Consider the following 17420-nt stretch of genomic DNA (forward strand, 5'->3'; position numbering starts at 1 on the left):
AACATATATGTTACAGAATAAAAATATGGCTCTCCAGGATTCTGTGGGATCTGTGTTGAACTTCAATGCACATGATATGAGCTGAACTCACATGAGATATGTAGAACATGGACATGCATGTTTTTCTACCTTGGAAACTGCTGCCAAATGTTTTCACTTTCTTGCAAAGCCACAGAACTGCTATAGAAATGGCACATGGTGTGTTTGAAGGGGGGATTCTTTCCAGAGTTGAAAATAATATTGATCAAAGGTCACAGATCCCTGTGCAAAATTTCTGAACATAATGGAGAAATTAAAAAAGATTCAACACTAATTTGCTAACTGACTAACTAAAGATACTATATTACACTGTAACAAATGGCTGTAAGTGATTTCCTGTTATCCCTAGTCATAAAGAGGAAACAGTGCCAGAGACCCAAGCACATAATCTTGGCTGACATTTAATTGAAGTATTTAGGGAGTGTTGCAATGTTGGTGGTGTCATCTTTTGGATGAGATGTTAAAATGGCCTTGTCTGCCTTCATAGATTAATGTAAATAATCTCACAGTGCAATTCAAGAAAGAGCAGGGATGTTCTCCCAGTGTACTGTCCAACGTTTATCCCTCAGCCAACACATAAAGCAGATGATCTGGTCATTTACTTCACCACTGTTTGTGGACACTTGCTCTCTGCAAATTTTTGTTGTGTTTCCTACGTTATGATAGCTCTAAAGTGCTTCATTGGTTGTAAGGTGCTTGGGGATACCTTGACCTCATGAAAGAGTTGCAAGTCCTTTTCTTTTAAATTTCCCGTGGAAATCCTTGCATGGTACTAAAACGCCTGCTTAGTTCAAAGCAACTTGGCTGCGCTGAGGTCCAATTTAATCATTGCTTTATTTGCTCTTAGTATTTTGATTAGTCTTGCTGCATGCCATGTTATCATGGATCCGATTTCAACTCCCAGCCAGCTGCACATTTCTAGCCTGAAAAATTGGGCAAAGGGCGATTGGGAATCAGAAACGTGCTGTGCACGGATACAATTTTCAGGCCTGGAAATGGGGGAGCAGCTCAATCACCTTAAACAGGTGGAATACAGTTTAAATATGCAAATCAGTGTCCTATGCTGGTTGTAGAGCCCTGAATGCATCTTTTCAGGTACAAACAGAATGGGCGTACACAGGGCCTCACACACATGTTTGCACATTTCTTTCAGGAGTTAAGCTGTCAAACCAGTGGTCTTTAAGGGAGGCTGCTCACAAAACAACTCAGGAAACTTAATTTGTTTGATGGGGCCAGGAGGCTCAAAAAAAATTCTCTGGTGGGCTGCCCCTAAAACTAGTAGTGTGGTTTGGCCGCCCGGAATAGAAACCACCCAGTTTTTAATTCCATTGGTTTCAGTGGAAATTGAAATTGAATGGTTTCTATTAGAGTAGCTGATCCACGAAGCCAGTGTTACACTGGGGTGGGCAGATTAAAAATCTATATCCTTGTTTTTGTCCCTTCATGTGCTCTTGTGAAACAGCAGGGTGAGGATACTCTCAGTTCTGCTAACATCTTTTTAATTTAATGAAGTGCAAAATAATAGAAAATGTGGTGGGGCTGGGGTGGGATAAGGTAGGGAAATCGCTTTTTAGTAATAATGTGAAGCAAGCGATAGTGAATGAACAGTTTGCTTTACACCCACCTGAGTGACTTCAGTGGAAAATAAAATTAGATAATTTGTAAAACAGTCTGCCGATTTTTTTATTGTCCCTTTTGCAGTTTCACCTCAGATCAATTCTAACCAACTTATTCCTAATATAACATTAACAGGATATCTTTTAAATAAGACTTACGGAGCTGATCAGTAAAATAATGAGGGTGAAATTCAACTTCATTGAAGCACAAGTGGGCTGTAATGGATTGATCGTTCATTCCAAACCGTGCCCAATTGCCCTTTCCATTGACTTTATACCATCCATTTTGTGCTTCTGCCAAAGTTTAATTTCACACCCAATGACTCCAATCTCACATCTGTGACTAAGCCTAAATCCTAGCTTTTAGCTGAAATTATTATCCTGTTAATAAAGTGTAAGAATCATTCATAATGAACGTTAATTTATAGCAGAGTGGCATTGGCAGTTGCCTGTAAGAAAGTTGGCTGACTGACTTTTGGGCTAGAGATTGATTCAGGTCAGGTGAGATCAAAAGTGGGAGAAAATTGATAAATCTCTTACCTTACTCTTCCAAAACCACTTTATCTAATTCAGGGTCGCAGGGAGTCAGAGCCTATCCTGACATGGCAATGGGCACTAGGGAGGGTACACCCAGGACAGGACACCAGTCCATCACAGGGCACACACTCACACATTAATTTGACCATCACCAATCCACGTAACCAGCACATCTGTGGATGGTGGGAGAAAAGCAGAGCACCCAACAGAAACAGGAACCGGGATTTTCTGTTCGGTTTGCGGGGGCGGGCCCCACATGCCGATGCATAAAATGATGCACAGTGACATTGTGCATGTGTCCCGATGTCATCATACGTCTTTCCGATCTTTCGTTTGGTAGCCACGCACTGGAGTCGGATGTGTGCCCTCCAAACTGTCAAAGGCCTGTTAAGGCCATTAATAAACTAATTAACCTAATTGTTAGGGCTGCCCGTCCAACATAAAGGTTGGCGGGCAGGCAAAGAGCCCAGGCGGCCTTCACATTTTTCATGAAACCTCATCCACGGGTGGGATGAGGCTTCATGAAGGGTTTATTACATTAATAAATATTTTTTGAACAATTCAGAAACATGTCCCAGCTCATGTGATGCTGTCACATGAGGGGGCACACGTAAATGATTTTTTAGCCTCTTCATTTAAAATCCACATTATGAAATTAATCTCCCTGAGGTAGCTCATGCCATTGACTCTCCCTCTTCCCCCTGCCTCCACAGGTAGCATTGAGCACTTTCGAGCGCGCGTCACGCTGGGTGGGCCTTAATTGGCCAGCCCACGTAAAATGGTGAGCAGCCAATCGCGGGTGGTGATTGGCTCTGCGCCCCCCCGCGCCCATCCAATGGGGAGAAAATTCTCCCCAGGGAAAACATACAAACTCCACGCAGACAGACACCAGAGGTCAGAATCAAACCCGGGTCCCTAGAGCAGGATGTGACACAGCAGCACGCGCCACTGTGCCACCTAAGTTTCTTGCCTATTAAAAAGACCTCTAACATGGCTCAATATTTTCTCCCATTGCAGGTTCTTCTTTACCTATCTCTTGCCACACAGTGCCCCATCAAGTCTACGGTCATTGCTGGATACTGTAGTGAATGCTACAGGTATGAAATTGAAATGTTTACTACACTGGCTTCATTCTGTCTGAAAGTTTCGGTTTACATAGCATATTTTTAGAAACAATTTGACAGGTATGGTACCAGAACCCTGTTATAATAGATTAGCATAGAAGCTGCAATTAACTGGGCTGCTTAAAACCAAATTGGCCTTCCAATCCTGATGAAACAGTCAAACATATTAGATATGTTTCATTGATGTACACTTTAAACATACACCCTTTATTTATTGAGTGTGTACCACTGTACACAAAAACAAACCACTTACTACCATGAATATTGTTTTGATTGCTTTCCAGCTGCTTATCATTTTACCTAACTTGATCTCCTGAATTTAACAAAAGAAAGCAATAATGCTGACAACTTACATTTATCTATTGCCATTAATTTAGAAAAAAATGTTCCAAGGTGTTTCACAGAGGTGTAAGGGAAAACTGGACACCAAGCCAAAGGAGAGATGAGAAAGGATGACCAAAAGTTTGGGCAAAGAGATGCATTTTAAGGAGAGCCTTAAAGGAAGAGATGTTGTTGCAGTGGCGAAGGGGTTGGAGAAGTAGTTCTAGAGTGTGACACCCCAGGTTTCTGCAGGCATGGCTGCCAATGGTGGGACAAAGGGATGGAGTACAGAAGAGGCTGGAGATAGATAAGCAAAGAACTTGGAGATGGGGCTGGCATGGTAGGGCTGGAGGAGACCCCAGAAATAGGCAGGAGTGAGGCCACGGGGGGATTTTAGCACAAAATAGAGAACTTTAAATCTGAGGTACTGGGGAGCGGTGATTAATCTTTGTCAATAAGGAATAGTTTGTTTTGGAAGCAAAAAGCCATAGTTATCTGACAGAAAATGCTATTCATGTCTTTGGGACTGTTTCAGTGGTGAGACAGGCAGAAATCTGGTTTGAGGGAATGAGATTGTGAATTCACAGGCCTATATGGGCAGCAGAATTAATCAATTAGAGAAATATAATCTATTGAAAATGAAAGTGATTAATTGTTCTGTGTGGTTTTACTAACATATCTTTGCACAAAGAACAAGCAAATAATTATGATGAAAGATTGACCCTCCAGCAATTTAAATTGGCATTTTATTGGACAGTTTACTTATTTAATAAGTTCTGTCTTTCATACTTCAGAGAACATATCTTCTGAATCGCTATAAGCAGCAATTTTAAGATAGTGTGGCCTGCAATATGAGGGATGGATTGGAACAATGAAGGCTATCCTCACAGCAAAACACATACAAGGTGCTCCTCCCATTGTGTTTTAATGCTTCCCTTGGTTTTATTTGAAACTAAGGGCTAAAACAGAATTAGGAGACTCAAATCTCTTTTTTAAGAGTCCAACCGGGGGATTAGGTCAGGGAAGAATCCTAGGATTTTCATTTATAGCTCACAGGAAGTTGCAAGTATTATAGAGTTGCATAGGAACAGAAGAACAGCCAGTGATTGGTCAGGGGAATCATAATGTAAAATTTTTGGAAATAAGTAGATTTTTGTATTAGCTAGAAATGCAAATTAGTAAATTACACCTCCTGTTGGTTGTGCTGCAGCTGGGTGTAAATTGTTGCTGAAAATGTTTTCCAAAACTGACTAGCTTCACCAAATCACTCAAATATTCTGCATTTATTGTCTCATCCAGCATTGAATAGCATTACCTAAGAAAAGCAAAACTCCCTGAGCTCATAAAACATTCTACAAAAACCATACATCTGTCCCAAGTACCACTTTAAATCCTCCTCTTTTAACACATTGCAGATGAGAGCTATGGGCTTTACCAATCCATAATGCTTGTTTTCTGTTTTAATTATATTTTTAACAAAAAACTTACCTGGAACTATTCATTCTCATTCAACATTGTTTTTAGATCCATCATGATAATACAACAAAAATATGCAACTCTCTACCTGTATAAACTCTAGCTCTGTGGAAATGGTCCATTCAGTGAATGGATCCTGTGGATTACATATAGTCTTTCTAGTATTTATCAGTGCCTTGGTATTTCAGACAATACTTGCCTACTGGAAAACAGGTGCAAACTTGTTTAATTCTTTACAAGATGACCATAAATGCATTTTTGTCACTAATGTCCTGATCTCCTGTATGTGTGATACCACAGCAAAAAGGAAAGATTGAGCCACTCCTTCCACTGGCACGTACATTGGCACTTGATCACATTGTTCTCAGCTAGGTTTCTCGAGGATGACAGTAGGATATGCCATTGTGTATTCAATGACTCTTGTCACCGCACCCCTGTTGTTTGACTCAACAACAGATGGTAGTTGAGCCAGCTAAGGTCAACCTATACCACCCCTCCCCCACATGCCACCTTCCCTCCTCCATCCCCACTTGGATGAGAGGGGGATTTGTGGTATCAAGCTGCAACATGAAAAGAGCAGAGATGGGACCCAGCCTTCTACCTGTTTATTTGCATCATTGTGAAAGAATAGACAATGGGCAGAATTTTACGCCGGCGGGATTTTACGGTCCTGTCAAAGTCAATGGAATTTAGAATGGCTCATCGCATTTTACAGCCCCAGCCCCACCAATGTTGCTAGATATCATACTCACAGTGCCAGTCCCATACTCAGGTTTATAAATGACACATCCACAACAACATAATAAACACAGTCTGGAGTTACAGCTCAGACAAATCCATTCCACTTGGTATTAATTGTAAAATGGCTAACATAAGTGAGACTGTCAGAGCAGAAGGTTTTTAACAGTAGTGGAGTTTGCTAACGGTAACAGCTGGTTTGTGATATTCCTATTACATTAGGATATCTAATTGAACATCACATAAAGCTTGAAACATCATATGTGGTATATTTGTAATTACCTAGCTCCCCTACTTCCCTTCTTGTACTCTGCTCCATATCGTGTACCTTTGCTACCTAAATTGAAGAAATGGCCAAGTGCCATTTTGCAGTTAGAAAGTAAGGAGTTTGACCTTATCATGCCCCTTCCTTCCTGTGGGCATGTGCCTGCATTCCCCTGGGCACCTCCATGCAAAAGCCTAATTGAGATCAGCAACTTGCTGTCTTGGGACTTGCAGAGAGAACCTGTTTCTTGGCACCCTCTGTGCCATTGCATGGCCTTGGTCATCAGATTTCTACTAGTGTTCTAAATTGAGAAGCCTAGATGCTGGTCTGAGGCCTGCAGTGTAAGGATGAGAAGAATAGAAGTGAAGACAATGGATATCAGAAAGTAGTGGTTAAGTAGCGCTTAAGTTTGGATTTTCAAAGCTTGAGAATTGTATGGTTTGTAGGAGGAGAAAAAACTGGCATTGCACAGTTTGTAAGGCCCTGTGGAAGAATAAAAAGAATTAGCTGGACAGTACAATGAGTACAATGAGTATTCAACACAGTTTGAATGTAGGGGGTCGAAGCAGAACAAGAGAAAACTGTTCAGGGCAGCACTAACCATGGCCGTATTGAGAAGCTAAAATGGAAAGAGAAAGTCACATTGTACTCCAGTGATTGAAGGAGACAAGAAAGCATTTAACTGAAACATTGTTTGTTTTGCAGGGGAGTTGCGCTGGGGAATAGACGAGACACTGACTCAGCTAGAGGAGGTTCTGTACCTGTTCAAGAGTGGCTTATATCTGCAGAACGTCACAAGAAGCCGAACCTCGGGTAAGACAGCCTCAATTACATTAACTGCAAGACTGCCAAACCTCCAGACATGCTGTGTACTGTTTGAGCATCAGGTTAAATGGAGGGGGCAGGGAAACTTTGATTCATCACAGATTGTGTCATTGATTCAAATGTTCAAAGTACTGTGATGAAAGTCTGTGGTTTGAGTGTATGAGGGCAGAGTTGTATAAAGAAAAATAATTATAAAGTAATTTTAATCCTGGCATGCAATTAAGCGGAGCTACGTGACATCTGTGTTGGTCCTCTGCTGAGAGTAGCTTATGAAATTTATCTTTTATTTTATTATTTAACAGTCCCTGTAGGCTAGTGCTGTTTGATTGATGCCGTGTAAAGAAGTAACAACTTGAGATTTTTAGGACTCTGGTTTGTTTTGGTGCCATAATCCATATTACACCCTAATATTTCTCAAGAGAAATTCCCATTTCGGTACAGTATCATACTCCCTACCTCTTTCAATGTGGGGGTGGATTGGGGTAGGGACAGGGGAAGTGGGAGGAGGGTAATAGACCAACATCATTTTACTGTGTGTCCATGAAACAGCATGTTGTCCACCATTTGTGAACATCAAAAGCGCTAGGAGTAGAATCTGTCTCTTCGCTGTAAGGAAAGGAAAATGCAGAATGTGAGTTGCCCTCTTCCAAGGTGTAAACTTTTGCTCAGTGACTTTTCACCCAGAAGCTTGTGGGTTCAAATCCCACTACAGAGAAACAAATACAAAAAACTACGATGATACACCATGTAGTACTGCTACTGGAGATGGGTATTTGGAGATGCTGCCGGGAAGATCCTGGCAGCAGGCGGACCCTTGCAGAAACCTAAGACGGCAGGAACCTGGAGGTAGCTTGCCATTGGCTCACTTGGGGGAGCCCACGGGACCTCTTTCGATTCCTCCCTCCACCAGAGGCATGTGGATCGGGGGCCACAAACGCGGCTGCAAGCCATCCTGCTGGGAGGGTGGGTGTTCCCCTCCACAGGGTGGCCTGGCAACTGTGGCCGCATTTTAATTTCAAAAATTTGATACATTTTCAGACGGCGCCTCAAGTTGGAGGTGCCATCTTGCAGCGGCAGTGTCCACCTCCGCTACTGGGGCTGCTGTCCTTCCAGGGCTGCAGGCCCTCTGACTGGGTCAGCAAGCTGCCCGCCATCCTTAAATGGATGTCAGCTGCAGAGGGACCACCTCTGTGTTGCTGGCAAGTGCAATGTCAGGGCCTGGAAATGGTCTTGACCCACAATTAATTTTTAAAGGGCATAAGATTCTGCCCATACGGTGCCAATCTGACATGTGTACAAATCGCATCCAAATATCATTCTACAACAGATATTTATGGATTAATTCTAGTCCCTCACAGCTGGTACTCAAATTGTAATTTGTGTCCACAAATCAGAGACTTTTCAACTGCTCTGCTTTGAAGTTATCTTATTTCAATGTAAAAAATAATTGCGGTTGGTTTGTTAGATGTTTCATGATCAGAATGTGAACAAATAAGTTCCTGTTTTCAGTTGTAAGTCTAAGAATTCTTTGATCCAGTGTGGTGTGCCTCATGTTGGTCACGCTGCAGGATGCTTTTTCTCCAGCTCCGTGCATTCTCTAGTTGGTAGAGTGTCTCTTTTTAAGATGCTAGTGCAAACCTTTGAATGGCAGTGAACATGATATATGTATAACTAAATCTTGTAAAAATGGTACAACTAGCGCATATCTCCTGCCTGTCACACTTCAACTCTCTGTGTCACACTGGAAAAGAAAATTTAAAGATTAAAGGAAAATTAAGGACAGAAAATACCTGAGCCAGAATATCTGCTGCCTCGTGACTGCTATAAGTAGCAACATGTTTGTTTTTAAACAGTAACAACCTCTTAATTTCTCTTTGTATGAGCCCAGTGTTTACTTAATCATAGGTAGATTATTGTTGTTGTAAAAGGGACATAGGCCCTTAGCAGCAGGGAGAGAAACTCAACTCAGGTCCTTCCCATTTTTTGATCTAAAAAGTGTTTGGCTGAAAAATTCTGCATTGTGGTCTGTCTCATCTGAACTTCACTGGAAAAGCCCTTGTTGCTATATTGCCTTGGGTAACTTTTAGTCATCCAGGCATTTGCTCCTTAAATATGCAAATTGGATTTGCAAAAAAAAATAGACTTGTGTTTATATAGCACTTCGACTTCCAAAGTGCTCTACAAATTTTGAAGTGTACTCCCACTTGTAATGCAAGAAATACAGCAGCCAGTTTGGGCATGACTGAACCCTTTAAACATCAATGAAATAAGGCCAGATTATCTTCTTTGAAAAGTGCCATGGGATCTTTTACATCTGCCTGAAGGGGTGCATGGGACCTCAGTTTAATGTCTCATCTGAAAGGCAGCACCTCCAACAGTGTAGCACTCACTCAGTACTGCAGTGAAGTGTCAGCCTAGATTTTGTGCTCAAGACTCTGAAGTGGGACTCGATCTCATGCCTTTCTGACACAGGGGAGAAATTGGTAGCTACTGAACTATGACTGGTGCAACTGTTGTAAGTTGCCAAACATAAAAGCAAGGTTAAAAAATGGGTAAAGCTTGCCTAGTTATGCCAGGCATTGATTGGCCTAAAAGGGATTACTGGAGGCTGCTCAAAGAAATGGGCAGAAAATTTTATCTTTTTACTTTTGTGAGCTCAGTAAAAGCAGGAGTATTGCTGTTGGGCTCACCAGAATCTGACTCTTTGCTGCTTCATTCACAGAATCACAGAATTGTTACGGTGCAGAAGGAGGTCATTCAGCCCATTGTGTCTGCACTGGCTCTCTGAGCATTTTAACTTAGTGCCAATCTCCTGTCTTTTCCCCATAACCCTGCACATTGGGCAGAATTTTGTCGTTGGCAAACAGTGGGTGGGGCCCGCTCGCCGATGCATAAAATGATGCGGGATGACATCGGGGGGAACCCCCAGCATCATCCCACCCTATTTAAATTTTCAGGAACGCGGGAGCGCAGCAAAATCAGCTGTGCACCCGCCGACCAGTCAATGGCCAATTGAGGCCATTGACAGGATCATTGAAACAATTGAAGGGCCTGCCCGTCCAACCTTAAGGCTGGCGGGCAGGCCAGGAGCCCCGGCAGGCTTCTGAAAAAAACATGAAACCTCATCCACTGGCAGGATGAGGTTTCATGTTGGGATTTAAACAGTTTAATAAAGTTTCAGTGTAATTTATGAACATGTCCCATCTCATGTGACATTGTCACATGAGGGGCACATGTTAAGGATTTGTTTTTTCTATCTTTAATGTTTTTAAAAGTGTCAGTGATCTCCCTGAGGCAGCATTTAGCCTCAGGGAGTGTGCACTCTTTTGTGCGCATGCGTGAAAGAGTGCACTCTCGCTTTTGGGGAATCCCCCCCTGCCCCTGCCCGCACGGGAAGTGCATAGCGCTTCCCACCAGGCGTCACGCTGGGTGGGCCTTAATTGGTCCGCCCATGTAAAATGGCAGCGGGGCCCGCTTCTCAGGTGGGGATCAGCTCCCCACCCACTGGAGATTGGGTCTGGTCTGCCCGCCCAACAGGCAGAAAATTCTGCACATTGTTTCTATTTAAATAATCATCCAATGCCCCTTGAAATACCTCAATTGAACCTGCCTCCACCACACTTCCAGGCAGTGCATTCCAAACCCTAACTACTCGCTGTGTATAAATGCTTTTTTCTCACTTCGCATTTGCTTCTTTTGCAAAACACTTTTAAAACTGTGCCCTCTGGTTCTCGGTCCGTTTACAAGCAGGAGCAGTTTCTCCCTATCTACTCTGTCCAGGCACCTCATGATTTTGAAAACTTCTATCAAGTCTCCTCTCAGCCTTCTCTTCTCCAAGGAAAACAGTCCCAACTTCTCCAATCTTTCTTCATAACTCATCCCTGGAGCCATTCTTGTAAACCTCTTCTGCACTCTCTCCAATGCTTTCACATCCTTCCTATAGTGTGGTGCCTAGAGCTGTACACAATACTCCAGCTGTGGTCTAACCAGTGTCTTATATAAGTTCATCAAAACCTCCCTGCTCTTATACTCTATGCTCCTATTATTGAAGCCTAGAATACTGTATGCTTTAGAAACAGTTCTCTCTACCAGTCCTGCCACCTTTAATGACTTATGTACATATACACCCAGGTCTCTCTGCTCCTGCACACCATTTAGAATAGTGTCCTTTATTTTATACTGTCTCTCCATGTTCTTCATACCAAAGTGTATAACCTCACTCTTCTCTACATTGAACTTCATCTGTCACCTATCTGCCCATTTCACCAATGCGTCAGTGTCCTTCTGAAATTCTACACTGTCCTTCTCACAGTTTACAATTCTCCCAAGTTTTGTGTCGTCTGCACACTTTGAAATTGTCCCATGCACACCAAGATCTAGATCGTTTTTATATATATCAGCAAAAGCAAGGGTCCCAATACTGACCCTGGGGAACTTCACTACAAACCTTTTTTCAGCCCGAAAAACAACCATTATTCTCTTTTTCCTATCCCTCAGCCAATTTTGTATCCACGTTGCTACTGTTCCTTTTACTCCATGACCTATGACTTTCCTCACAAGTTGGTTGTGTGGCGTTGTATTGAATGACTTTTGGAAGTCCATATACACCACATCAACGGCCTTGCCCTCATCAACCACCTCTGTTCCCTCTTCACAAAACTGCAGCAAGTTAGTTAGACATGATTTCCCTTTAACAAATCCATGCTGACTCTTCCAAATCAATCCACATTTTTCCATGTGACTGTTAGTTCTGTCCCGTATAATTGTTTCTAGAAGTTTTCCCACCACTGAAGTTAAACCGGCTAGTCATTCCATTTCCTCCCCCTCCCCCAGGATTACGTCTTTGTCCCTCCCTGAACTGGCTTGTCAGCTGATTGATGAGCTGCAACAGGGTAGATGCTTGGCAGCCACAGCTCGCTGTAGGCATTCAAGTGATGCCCAAAGCCATATTTGGCACAGGCCTTGGGATGGCATGGACCGACATGCAGAACTGCTGCCCTGGAGACTTTGTGCCACTGTTGGGGATGGAAGTGAAATTTCTTGCCCATTGTATTTACATGGATTGATGGACAAAATCTTAGCATCGCAAAGGCAGCTTAGGAGGCTGGTATCGAGGTGGCACCTGATGCATACCCACTTCTGAATGATGTCGCAAGACACAGGGTGAGACTGACATCAGCTACTCATCCAGCAGCAGGTCACTAATTAGGGAAATTAAGTGCCACTAGGGGCAAATTGGTGACATTGCAAGGATCTTACCTCTTACTGGAAATAGACCGGTCACATTGAGTCCGAAGCTCGCAAGGAGAACGGAGGCAGCCTCCAGGCAGCAGGCCTCCTTTCATTTATCCCCATTCCACCAGAGTCGCAGGTACAGAGGACTTAAACTGCTGCTGCAAGCCATCCTATCATGCCCTATGGTGACCGGCCAGCTGTGCCCATAGTTTATTTTAAACTTTAGCTGAAGTCTTCAGCAGGCACCTCCATCTTGAGGCATCTCTCACGGTGGGGCTGCCAGCCACCCAGAGCCTTGGGTGCTTCCATTGCCCCACTCACCCCGGCTGTGCAGCCTGTCCATTGTCCTTAAATGGAAGGGGCTCCTGGAGGCAGCCTGTTAACTGGCTCCTCCAGTAAGATTGTGTACCTGGAGAGACTTCGTAAACCATTGGGCTTTCAACTAAGGCGGTAAGATTCTGCTGAATGTGCCTTGCGTTATTTATAAAGCAGCATATCCATTGACTTAGCCTGAGCAGCACAACAGCAAATTTGTTTAGCTTAAATAAAAACAGAAATGTTGGAAATTCATAGCAGGTCTGTGCACACCAGAAGGAGAAAAGACAGCTCAACAGTTTGGAAAGGTCTCTTCATTGGAAACTATCCCTTTTTCTGTCAGTTGCTCCTGTTAACTCTGCCTCATGGAATATCCATTTTTTAAATAAATAATCAAACATATCAAAAGTTCAAATTATGTTTCCTGTGTGTTTTTGCATTCTCTGACTGTTTCATGTTGTAATGTTCAAATCTGTCACATTCCTGGTACACATGACCAGGATAATGAGACAAAATAAAAACACTCGGGTATTGTGAAGAAGAATTCCGAACAGTTTTGGGTTGTGGGCAGGCCCTAAGCCGACTGCAGTCGAGCTGTCCAGTCTTTCTGGCTGGTTGATGGTTGTTTGATTTGAAATGGGCGTCTGTCGCTTACCGCTTCACTGCAGCTGTATAGCAAAGGGAGAGGAGTGATGATTGATTGCGGAGTTCAGAGCGGGGAATAGAAAGGACAGAAAAGCCATTCATTGTCAAATAGAACTGAAATAACCCCAGATTGTCTGTAGTTACCTTGCTTCATAATTAGCATGAAAAGCTGCACAGGTGTTCCGATGATTTTCTAATTCTCTGATATCCGTCATGCTCCCTGCTGACTGACGCCTGTCAACACATTAAACTTATTCTCAGCACCACAATAAATAATACAAACATACCTTTGTCGAGAAAGTGCTAGGAAGGTTGTGGTTTCTCTGGTGTTGGTTGATCTCAGTTTAAGTGGCAAATCGGAACCACCGTTGAGGTGCTGTGGATTAACTGCTGTGCATTGTTTTGATTTTAAAAAATTGATGACTAGAAAAGAGAGGTTAGCAACAGCAGGAAAACTATGGTCAGTTTTTCTCTGTCCTTGTTTCGGGCTGTGTTTAATTGTCACACTCTCTCTTCTTCCTTTTCTCTCTGCATATCACATTCTATCACTCCCTCTGTCTGTCTCTCAATTTTTTTTTGTACTTTCTCTTTTCTTTCTCTTTCTGTCCCCATTCTGTTCTCCCAGTCACACTCTTGTCTTTCTTTCCCTGTTTGCCTTGTCTCCTTACTTTCCCTTTCCCCCCATCTTCCTCTCTTACACCTTGGGCTTGATTTTCAAATCAGAGTTGGGAACCTGAATCCCAGATAATGTTCAGGTCCCGATCCTGCACATCAGCTGTGTCTCTCATGCTGTGTATTTTAAATGTAAATGCCCTTACTGGGCCGGAATTGAGCTCGTGTCCAATTAGGGGCACCAAGTGTTACCAGGAGGCAGGGGCTACCTGCAGAGCGTGAGCAGCAAAGGCAGCTGGTAGCCAAGATGGGGGCCTGATGCTTCCTTACAGAAGAGAACAGGTAGCACTTTGGAGGGCCAGCAGCGAACATTAGTATTCAATTATTCAATAAGTCGGTGTTGATTATGTGAGTCTGTTGACTCTTCTGAGTTCTGTGTGCTATTAGTCAAGGCTGGATGTGGTTACAGAGCAAAATATAAACTAAACTGAAACAGAAAACTGTCATCTTGTGACTGCAGCCATTTTAAAAGCATTGTAAATAAAACTCCTTCTCAAACTGGTGTGTCATCTCTGTCTATCTCCGAGACATAAAACACAACACTAACTGCGCATGAAAGTGGCTATATGTCCAAATGAGAGGCAATGCACATGATACAGCACAAGATCAACCAGGTCCCGACGTTATCCACCATGTAAAAAAGAACTTTCATTTTCCCACCGCATTGAATCCAGTAGCTGTACACTAACATGCACCAGACTGTTCAGGTTTGCTTATTTCCCAATTGAGAATCCAGTTGTCTCCTTCCCCATCCCTTTTACAAGCTCCTCAAGGAGTTTAACTGGCTGTTAATTGAAGGTAAGTGGGTTTCCTGTTTCCACCCCTCCTACCTTTCCTTTGAAAATTGGATTGCGCCCAGAGACGCAGGATCCAGACACACCTTCTTGGAACACAACTTTTTAGGTGTACCCACAACCATTCTCAACTCTACTGGCAATTGAAAATTCAGCCCCTTATCTCTTTCTTCCTAATCTGTCTTTTGAAATCTTTAAATTTTTTCTTCTCAATCAGACCTGTTCTCTCTCCATCTCTTTTTTGCCTTTTCTGTTTCTTTCTTTCTCTAACTTTTGCTCATTCCACCTTACTCATCTTTCTGCAGTATGGTTCCCATGAGCTGCTCTAAGATTTTTATGATATGTGACATTGGGTACTAAGACAACATAAATTTCTCTAAACTGCATGTCATCCAGTGTGCAGAAGTGCACCTCCAAACTAAACAGCACTAGCTTAGGTCTCCCTGCCCCAGGCTTCCCCCCACGTTGATTGTAAGGCCATCCAGGCCCCATTCCTAACCTCTTAACTGACTGATCCGACTGTACCTTTGGGCCTTTGATTGTAGCGCCTGTCAACCACAATCCCACCCAACCCCTGGCCAGTTAGCACCTCTTGTTGGGTTTGGTCATGGTCCTGATGAGGCCTGGGATTAAAATCTCACGCTGCAGAAAGCTGGGTAATTTCCTGTCCACCTCAGCCCAACTCGCACTAGAAGTTAAAATTGAGACTCCAAGAACTTGCTGCATTATTCCATCGATTGAACATTGACTAAATGTGAGAGAATCACACACAGGATAGCTCTGCTGCAGCAAAAGGATTGCCCTCCCGTCTCCCCCCACCCAGCATCCCCACCTCAGGCTGAACCTCAATCCCTGGCGGAAACCCAACAATACTTAAGGGGCTGACCCTAGGCTCTTCCCCATTGCACTTCTGCTGGTATAACTAAGCTCCCGCATCTCTCTCCCCTTTGAATAAGTGAATATCTTGTGGGAAAGTGCATAAGCCATAAAAATGGGACCAAAACAAATCCATAAAATTTGATCCGTGAATTGCAAAAATTAAAAATACAAGAAAATTTATGTCAGACATAAAATCAACAGGGAGAATGTGCACCACTAATTTCAGAGGGCTGAAAAGATGTTTTCACTTATCATAATGCTTGTATAGTAATGCACTGTGCTGCACAAGTATGGGAGGGCTGCATGTGTTTCCACAGGCACAGCCAGGGCTTGAGAAAATCCATGGTACATTTAGGCCATTTGCTTTTAGCTACACAGTATGGGATAGAGCTTCTATTAATTGTGTTTAATTTTATGCAGGTGGTGGGCATTAACTGGGGAATCACTTGTGTTCCTATAAATAAGAGCTGTGGTGGCTAGATTATTAGATGCTTGTTTGTAATATGTATATTTGTGAATAGAAACTTATAAAAACATGTGGAGATTGCCTCCAGTCCTATCCCTCACTCCATGGATTTCTGGATTAGAACAGTTTCTGAATGGAAATTGGATCCTGCAGCGTGTGTCTTCTGTCTTGGAGACTGGATCACACATTATGTGCTTTCTGTGCGTGAAATATGTCAGTCATATCATATTTCGAGATTTTATTAAACCTGGCATATCATCCAACTTCTTAGAAGCTATGGTCAGAATTTTCCGCTCACCTGACATTATCGTGCACTTGTGCGATACTTCGGTCGGCAGGCGCACGCCATACTCGGAAGCGTGCCCGCTGTCAATTAAGAGGGCTACTAAGCCCATTAACGGCGCAATTAACTGGGATTTTTCGCTGCCTCTCCAACATCACGGTTAGTGGGCGGGCGAATTGGCCAAGCGACCTTTGCGTTTTTCAGGAAACCTCATCCAAGGGTGGGATGAGGTTTCTGTGATTAAATAAAAATCTATGCACAGAATTTTTATGTTCAGGTGACTGCTTGTGTTGCATGGATATTTTTTCCCGGATTTAAAAATCTTTATTTGATCCTTCTGAAATCTTCAGCTCCCTGAGGCAGCTCTCTGCTTTCAGGGAGACTTCTGTGTGCACTCCCCGCCGTGTCCACGCTGAGTTCAGCGCTCACCCTCCTCCCGCCCCCAACCCAGGCAATGCTAATCATATCAACGCACACCTCATGCTGACTGGCCGTTAATTGGCCAGCCAATGTGAAACCGCAGTTGGGGGTCAGTTGCAGGTGGCGGTCCGCTCCCCAGCCCTCCCTGGCCCACCGATCACACCCGCACATCCTGTCCTATGTGTTAAGAAGGAAGGCACAAGGGTAGATTAGTATCTTCACTCCCTGGGCAGTAATCTAGTGGAGTAGGTCACCCATCCATTATAGAACCCCCGCTTTTATCATCCAATTAAAGTCAATGAATTTTGTAAAGGTTGAAAAATCCACCCACCAGAATTCCACTCAGTGAAGACGAAAACCGACCTCACACTTCCTATGGAGAATGTTCTGATATGATGACATGCACCTTTAAGGCATATCTTAAAATTACTGTCAATCATTGGTATCTCGACAGGATGTGATGTCTTAGGGCAAGATTTTCCGGTCCTGCTGAAGGTGAATGGACTTTCGGCTGGGCTGCCGAATCGCCCGCGGCTGGTCCTGCCACAGAAGGGCTGGAAAATCCCAGCCTTAGTCTCATGACTTGTAGTCAGTCTATGAGCAGCATTGGTCGAGGTCAGACATGTGTTGGACCAGACTTGCAATGGACATTATTATCTTACCTTCAATAAAGACCCACATTATTGTTTCACCAATCCTTGTGTATGATTAGTACGGTTACATTGAAGGGAAGCAAAACATAGCAGAGAACAGATAAGAGGAAAATTGGG

The 17420-nt window shown here is 43.3% G+C and overlaps 1 protein-coding gene across 1 annotated transcript in view; it reads left to right on the forward strand.

Moving 5' to 3' along the window:
* pkdcca (protein kinase domain containing, cytoplasmic a) overlaps positions 1-17420 on the forward strand; it is a 56987-nt gene that overhangs the window by 16321 nt on the left and 23246 nt on the right. The window contains exons 4-5 of the mRNA XM_041208989.1: positions 3210-3289; positions 6822-6929. Of these exons, the coding sequence (XP_041064923.1) occupies positions 3210-3289; positions 6822-6929 (188 nt within the window). The remainder of the gene's footprint in view (positions 1-3209; positions 3290-6821; positions 6930-17420) is intronic.

Source organism: Carcharodon carcharias, chromosome 2 (genome assembly GCF_017639515.1).
Source record: "Carcharodon carcharias isolate sCarCar2 chromosome 2, sCarCar2.pri, whole genome shotgun sequence".
Lineage (NCBI taxonomy): Eukaryota > Metazoa > Chordata > Chondrichthyes > Lamniformes > Lamnidae > Carcharodon > Carcharodon carcharias.